The sequence below is a fragment of the Mercenaria mercenaria genome, chromosome 13, assembly GCF_021730395.1.
Source record: "Mercenaria mercenaria strain notata chromosome 13, MADL_Memer_1, whole genome shotgun sequence".
Classification (NCBI taxonomy): Eukaryota; Metazoa; Mollusca; class Bivalvia; order Venerida; family Veneridae; genus Mercenaria; species Mercenaria mercenaria.
This window is the reverse complement of record NC_069373.1, coordinates 51,035,325-51,043,952: the sequence shown is the minus strand read 5'-3', so window position 1 is coordinate 51,043,952 and position 8,628 is coordinate 51,035,325. Positions and strand designations below refer to the sequence as shown.

The 8,628-nt window shown below is 42.7% G+C and overlaps 1 protein-coding gene across 1 annotated transcript; it reads right to left on the bottom strand.

Moving 5' to 3' along the window:
• Positions 1-5,128: 5,128 nt before the first annotated feature.
• On the bottom strand, positions 5,129-6,223 carry LOC128547752 (uncharacterized). Its single transcript, XM_053520890.1, has one exon. It carries the CDS (start codon positions 6,221-6,223, stop codon positions 5,129-5,131), a length of 1,095 nt encoding a protein of 364 aa, XP_053376865.1.
• Positions 6,224-8,628: the final 2,405 nt, after the last annotated feature.

Below are 8,628 nucleotides of genomic sequence, written 5' to 3'. Positions count from 1 at the left end.
AGACGGGGACCTGTATATATAACCTTCTAGACTATACCACGTGACTAAATTATCCAATCATAAGACGGACTTTCAAATGGGTAATGTAATCCAAATCAAGTTAAAAATCATGCAAATCATAAAAAGCTCGAGCTAAACCTTAATAGCGTACTAAAATAGCAGACGAAATTTACTACGCCGAACATAATATAGTCCTTGTATGTAAAACAATGAAATAAATCACTTGCCCCTCATCGATGTGGGTTCGAGCCTCGCTCGGGGCGTTGAATTCTTCATGTGAGGAAGCCATCCAGCTGGCTTACGGAAGGTCGATGGTTCTACCCAGGTGCCCACTCGTGATGAAATAATGCACGGAGGGGCACCTGGGGTCTTCCTCCACCATTAAAAGCTGGAAAGTCGCCATATGACCTATCATGTGTCGGTGCGACGTTAAATCAAAAAAAAAAAAAAAAAAATGAAATACATCAATATAACAAATGCTTTAAACGGGCTTATGATTATTTTTACATAAATATGAATTCCTGAAAGTTTTATGTTAAACAGAGACATATTTACAAAAAGCCGGTATACAAAACATAAAAATAGTTCCAAAGTTGATCCGCCGCCATTTTACAAACATCGAAATGGACGCTTGGCACACTTGTAGAAAATGTCTAACTGGCTCCGTAGTCTGGCAGTTTATGGTTAAAATCATGTTGTCATTCTGTTCTAGAATGATTTGAACATTAGCTCATCTTAGGAATATTGATTACACTATTTACTTTAAGAGTTATTCACCTTTAAAAGTACTCTCTTCAAAGGAGAATTTAGACTGAAATTGCATAGTTAGTTTTCACGGAGAATTCAGTTCTGGAATAGTTAATTTCGGCACAGTTAAAAGGCTTCCACTTACAACACACTAATATGACACGATTCACAGTCCATAGAAGTAAGTTTCTGCTTATAGATTTTATTTACGTGTATTTTAGAGTGGATTGTCACATGATTTCATGGCAGTGTTTATGTAATTTGTAAAGGGGGTGGGGGCATTCCCTTACACTCTCCCCACCTTAGAAGTTCAAATACTCCTGAATTTGAAGATACTTAAAATGTCCTTTGAATTCTAATTTACAGGTTGCGTTCTATAAATGTCGCTTTTCCTGTTGATGATAACACATGGGGATCTCAGCTATAAGTTAATGTCCTCATATTCTTAATGGCACGTGAGCACAGGTCATCACTAGGTCCCTATATCCACCAGGTCGAGCACTATGGCTTCTGTCGATAGCTGCAGAAAACATATCAACTATAGTCTCGTCTCCAATGACTGCCTTCCCCAATGCTATCCGCTTTAGCAAAGTATAATTTCCATGACGGGCTCTCGACTCTGCCAGGGTATTATCTTTGATTTAAGGCCAAACTGGAAGGCGTCTAAGATGTAAGGCCTGTCCAAAGGCATGCTCCATTTCATGGCAAGGGTGGCGGCGGTTGTTTCCCATATAAGAAGCCGAGTGTCTGCATTCATATCCTTCCAACCATATGGCGGCCAAAACTGTAAGGGTCCCTCTAGCGGCAACTTGACACTAGCACTATCCCTCATTCCAGGTGGAAACAACAGCATGCCACTTATCATAAGCATCATTCTAGCAGTGGAGTACGGGAGTCTCGTCTCCAGCTACCTGGACGGGCTGTTTGATGGGCTGTTTTCTCTTCCGGAGTACGTTGACATGGCTATCCATTGAAGACACCACCTCAATAGAAGAAGACTTCGATGTTGAAGTGTCAGCTAGAGGAATAGCTGAAGGGGGAGTGGTAGTAACCTCAGGCAGGTCTTTTGTGGCTGGTGTCTGCTCTGTAGTGACGGTAGTGATGGAAGAAATGGAGTTTGGCTGGTACGGTGGGGTTGCAGTGACAGTGGTGACTGAAGAAATGGAGTTTGGCTGGTACGGTGGGGTTGCAGATGCCATCTGGTCCGGATGTGGCGTCGGAGCTGTAGTGATAGTGGTGGCTGAAGCAATGGAGTTCGGCTGGTATGAGAGGGTGGCAGAAACCATCTGGTCTGGAAGTTGTGCCGGAACTGTAGAGGATGATGGAGAACCAGAAGAAGCTACATCCGGATTCTGCATTGTCATGATGCCGGCTACCTGTGCTGGTACTGTGACAGTCAGGGATAGATTTCTATCAGACGATGAATCTAGCTTGTTGGGAGGGTCGTCATCTTTTGATTCGTCAGCCGAAAGACTTCTAACTGGCATATTCTTTGGGGTTCTTAAAGGTAAAATAGGTGGAAGTGTGGGGAAGAATGGTGCTGGCGGAGCTGATCTGTGCCTCTTGTTTGGTGGCATGTCTACTTCTGGTAGCTCTGATTATACTGAGGGTAGATTCTGTCTTTGCTGAAGTTGTGGTCCATTTCTGTGGTACTATAGCGCCGGTGTCGCGAACAGCCCCTTTGATTCTCGTCATCTTTTCCCGGATCCGTTCGTCCTGGTTGTAGAGGTAAAGGCGATGTGTAGTTCCACCAGAGCCTCCCGTCACTACCAACACTGTAACGGTTGTGCCAACATCAACGTAGATTGGTGTCCAAACCTCAGGTCTTTATGGAGAATAAGAGACAGTGCTTCCAATGGTGTAGTCAATAGTCGACAGGGGCCCATGTCTGTCCCAGCCCCTCTGCCATTCCGAAGGCTTACGAAGAACAGACTTCTGCAAAAGCGTCTCCTTCAAGAACGTTGCTGGTTCTCCCTCAGACGGTCTACCCTTTAAACAAAGTCTGTATGCACGCGGTTCTACAGCCATGTAGAAACAGTCATCCTCCTCAGGAAACTTGCTTCCAAAGTTCTTCACCATCTTCCTGTGATCCTTATGGACACGGAGCCTCAAGTCAAGTGCCCTCCTGAACTGGCGTGTGGGTGGACACCCAGGACAGACTATATACAGGAAACGATGGACCTTGCTCATGAAATGGCATTTCGGTTTCTCCCTTGTGTCATACGTCTTCGCACAAGACCAGCACGAATGCGACATCCTGAAAATATAGTGTTGGAAGTCTTTTTGAATTTTCTGGGAATTCACATGATGCAATAGGTAAGGTTTATGACTGCATACGATAACCAGGAGCAATATCAATACGACTTCTTAAGGGACCGACAGATGGATGAGCACAACACACCATGCATGATATAGATTATTGACGGCAGTAAACAAGGATATTAAGGTTTCATATGTGTACATACACGCGTCGGAGCGGTTGATAGTTACCTCATCTGCCCACCTATCCCAACTGTGAGGTAAGTTAACAGCTAAACCTGTGGCCATCAAGTTTCGGCTAACCATTGTTTATTCCAAATAAACATGAAAGTACCAGTAAGAAATAACAACCATTGTACACTCCCGACTTTATTCAACGAAATGTGCTCCAAGCATAGTAACAGGTGGGTTTAAACTTCAACGTCTAGCATGTATAATACATATATAATATATACATATAACACAAAATTAGGTTTGCCTCAATAATCTCCATCTATGCCGGTCCAAGTGCCTTCCTTTGCAACATCCATCTTGGTAAGTAATTTCCACGATACGGTAGGAGCCGGTCAATATGCACTGCCTTCGATGGTTTCTTTGGCGACATGCAAATAAGGTAGGTAAGACCATTCAACTTCTTTTCTACCATCTGTTTGCTAGTTTGCTACAGACACCGGGTCTTCTCGTTGGATCATGTAACCAAACTGGTTGTAGCTCCAGTAGTTCTCGTACTTTTGCTTTTGTATCATAATATTTCTTCCTGTAAGTAGCCTGTTTTATCAAGTTTTTCCTTGCCACATCATGAACGTCCACAAGCGTCTCCTGTAAATTACTAACATAGGCTTCTCTATCATCTTCGTTTTCCTCCGTTTCGGGCCTCCCAATCACAGCCTGACTTGGTAATTATACATTGCGCCCGAGTACCATCATGTTTGGTGTGACTTTAATCGTTGAGTGTTCCGTGGCTCTGTACGCCATCATTACCTGGGGTAGGCAATAGTCCCAAGTTTTCTGATTTTTGTTGCAGTATGCAGCCAACATGTTTGCTAAACTTCTATTAAATCTTTCAACGGTTCCGTTAGATTGCGGCCTAAAACTTGTTGTTCTGGTTTTATGAATCCTGAACAAGTTGCACATTTGCTTGAATATACGTGACTCAAAATTTCTTCCTTGGTCAGTATGTACTTGCAAGGGAGCTCCAAACCGACAAATGAATCCGTCAACGAAGGCTCTAGCAACAGTAACTGCTTCTTGATTTGGGATTGCAAATGCTTCTGTCCACTTGGTAAATTCATCGCACACTACAACACATATCTATCGCCATTTTCTGATATTGTGAATGGTCCGAGAATGTCCATTGAGACTTTTCCATTGGTCCTCCTGTCACTGATTTACCAAGGGGTGCCCTGTTTGCTTTCTGGCACAACAGCTGTCACAGCGTTGGCAGTACGTTTGAACGTCGACTTTAATCCCTGGCCGGTAAAAGTCTTGATTTATCCTTTTCAATGTCGATTTCCATCCTAGATGTGGCGCAGTTGGAATGTCATGGTTCAAAGAAATAACCTCTGCTCTGTACTTCTTTGGGACGATCAGTTGATGGTGTTCATTATCATTGACTTGCTACGTTCTATACAGCATGAGGCCAAGGAAACTTCTGACTTGCTTTTTGGTTGTTGGACGAGTCCAGTCCTTCACGACTTTGATCTTATCGGGGTCTGTTTCAACACCGTCTTCAGATACCACATGACCTAAGAATTTCACAGTTTTTCTAAAGAATATGCACTTTGATGGCTTAAGCTTTAAATTTGCTTGTTTAAGTCTTTCAAATACATGTTCAAGTCTGTCAAGCCCTTGCTCAAACATTAAAGCGTGTACTATAATATCGTCCATATAGACCAAGCACTCTTCCCAACGTAAGCCTCTCCAAACATCCTCCATTAGGCGTTCAAAGGTTGATGGCGAATTGGCTAATCCGAATTGCATGACGGTAAATTGGTAAAGACCAAGGCTAGTTGAGAAGGCAGTCTTCTCCTTGTCCTCCTGGCTAAGTCCTACTTGCCAAAAACCTGAATTAAGATCCATACAGCTATACCATTTAGAGCCGGATAAAGAGTCAAGACATTCTTCAACCCGTGGTATTGGGTAGGCATCCTTTTTCAGTGACGTCATTCAAACGTCTATAGTCCACACAGAAGCAAGTTGAGTTGTCCTTCTTGGTCACAAGGACTATTGGTGAGGACCAGCTACTTTTCGATTGTTCAATTACCCCTCTATCAAGCATCTTGTAAACCTCTTCTTTCTCTGTGTCCCTTATACCAATTGGTTGTCGTCTTGGTGGTTGGCGTATCGGTTTTGCTTGCCCTGTGTTTATTTTATGTAAAACGGAGTTGTTCCGTCCCAGATCTTCAGGGGATTTTGCAAATACGTCTTGATATTTTATCAACAACTCAGATAACTTTACAGCTTGCTCTTCAGTGAGATCAGTTACACTTCTTTCATACAAGTCTTTAAGATGTTCAGGAACCTCAAGGTTCCCCCCTGAAGGACTTACATTTGTAACTCTACTGGTATACGTTGCTGTTGGCTTTGCTTCATTGTACGATTCACAAAAACCGATAGGCACATTTTGAGGTATCTTTACTTCTTTTTCACTTGTATTTACAAGGCAGATGCCAGGACTTTTATTGTATGGCTGTATAACACCTTCAACAGCTATAGTGGATTTTCCAGATAAAAGTGATTTAGATGAACACATAAGAGCAAGGTCTGATAAAGTCTCGGCATTTTCTATCTGAATAGGAGTCCTAACCAAAGATATTGGAGGTATTTGCACTTCACTAGTGGTGAGGACTCTACATCTTGTTTGGGCTTCGCCACCAACCCAGCAATTGATGGGAGTGCGATCAGTAAAAATGGTTGTTTTATCGTAATCGATATTAGAAGCATGACGTAGCAAGAAATCCTGACCAAGTATGCCATCTGGGACAATATCACATACGATAGCATGAGTGTCAAAGGAACTGTCACCCAACCTTAGTGTGACACGTATTCTCCCGTATAGCTCAATGCCATGGCCATTAGCACCTTGCATTGTATTACTTATGTGGTGTAATTCTGGTCTTTTGCTTGCTTCTATGGAGGAATAAATACGGTTTGATAGCAGAGTTGCCGATGAACCATTGTCAACCAACAGTTTTACGTTTATTCCATATTCCAGCATCCATCAGTTGCCCTATCCGGTTTGGCGTTTCAGGATATAAGTCAATTAACCCTTCCGGCCATATGTCATCCGCTAGCCACTGGCCGCTCAGGCTAGCGGTCTGGAGTTTTCCGACAGTTGATTTCTTTTGTCATTTCCCTCGCGTTTCTGTGGACAGTCCCTGGCATAGTGGTGCATGGACATGCACACAAAACATCCTGTAAATCTCTTTCCTCGTCTATCATTTTCGGTTGTTACATTCTGATCTTGCCCTTGTCTAGCATTTAATCTGCTTTCCATGCGATCAAGCCTTGTTAAGATGTCATGCATTTGTCTCTTCATATCTGCATCACATTCATTTGATTTCCCACTTGACTCTGCCGCAGTATAACATTTGAACATTTGTACTGTACTTCTCTTTTTGTCCTCTGTGCCAAGTACCAGTTCATATCTCTCGACAACATCTACTGCTTGCTGGATGGTTCTACATTCTCTGTCTAAACAACGACATTTCATCTCTGGACTAATAGTCTTGTAAAACTGGTGGAAACCAAAGATTCTCGTGCATTGTTGTCTAGATCCGGATAAGCTCTTTGTGCCATAATTCGAAGGTCATCACCGAAAAATGCCAGTGTTTCCCCGTCATGGCGCCTCCTGGATTCCAATCTTGCTATGTATTTAGTCTGTTGCTTCCTGCTTCCGAACCTGTCAGTTAAAAGCTTAAGCAATGACCTAAAAATCTTACGTTCATATTCCTGTAGACCTAGGTAAAATATCCGTGCTGACCCTTGCAAACTTGATGCCAGTGTTAGCGCCTTTTCTTCGTCCGACCATTTTCCTAAGTCCGCACAGTTTGTGAAATGGGAAAAACAGCTTTCCCAGTCACCAGTTCCATCAAACTTCTCTTGTTTTATTACAGGTACGTTGGATCGATGAGGCCTGTCCTGTGCATTATTTACAAGGAAATCACCCTGATTTTGTTCAAAGGCAAAAGGTCTCCGTCTAGGTACATTTTCATTCCTGTGTATACTGGCTCTACCAGTTCCCCGTTCCCCACTGAACCTTTGCTGTTGTCGTTCTTCATTATATCCATAATCACTGTCATCCGAATCCTGGTAAACTTTGTTAAATGTTGGTTTCGCTTTATCTGCCGTGTGTGTTTCTCTCGTCTCCTACTGTGTCTTTGTATATTGTAATTTCGCTCCTCGTCGCTGTGTTCATTTGGCTCTCTTCTGTGTCTATCTTGCTGATAATCTATGGTCCTCCTATCTTGCCTTATAGGGCTTCTGGACCTAGGTGTGGAGTGTTGACCTCTGTTTATAGTCCCAACTCTCCTACGATTGTCATCATCTAACACACTGACATCACGTATATCGTCCTGTGGCACTTCTTCAGTCTCATTTCTAACGTTTTCTTCTGGTTCTGGATCAGCATGCTCTTCTGTCCCCGAGTCGGAGTCAAATGGCACGGTGTATTGTACATGGCCTTCCTCTCTTTCATGATAGTTGTGTTGGAGGTCCGCATCGGGCAGTCCGTCTCCACGGTTCATATTGAACTGCACTTCTTGATCAGAATCGCCCGTTTTGTACAATACAGTTACAATAGTGATTAAAAAAAATGAATAACAACATATATATACATAAACAATCTGCTTTGCAGGTCCCTCCACGCACACTGTGATTACCATTGCATAGGTCTTCTGTTGTCAATAAAATACTTGCAAACAATTTCTGAAAATAGTAAACGTTGTTAATGATATGTACTGGTTCCTGTATCATCCTCAACAGAGTTCTTTTCCCTCACAATAACAGGCATGGTTCGAATCCTGATGCCCTTAAAATAGGACATCCCACTTCTGACACCAAGTTGTAAGGACCTACCCCACTTTGTGGTAGTTGCACATCCTTATTAATCAGGATACCGGTCTACTTAGTAATATAACTGGCATTTGCATAACAACATCTCTCTTGATAAAGCATGCAGATACAAGTGTATGTTGCGATTAACTCCAGATGCGTTGAAATAGATACCTGGTGCGACCTCTTTGGGTGCGTCGATATTGGACAATCACTGTAGCTGCGTCATTATAGATCATATACCTTCGGCGAACCTTGACGGTCTCTTATTAGTCTAGGATGCAGTTGTTTCTCCGGGACCGTCGCTCCCAATATATAATGCGTATACACATACAGACATGTGCATGTCTGGCATAGATATGCATTGTACCAAGTAGTTGTAATTTACTTCGTATGAGGGTTAATGTACTGGACCACTAATTGTTATATGATGACCTCTTTGTAGTGTGTCTTTGCATCATATAACTTAGATACACACATGATCATTTGTGCTACAATGACCAGTTTATATACAAGTACTTTCTCAACTCTCCCACCCGCTCACTTTGAAAAGCGCAAAGAACATCTGTG

Coding starts and splice junctions, on each gene's coding strand:
- LOC128547752 (XM_053520890.1), bottom strand. CDS start 6,223: ATGCTGGAATATGGAATAAACGTAAAACTGTTGGTTGACAATGGTTCA.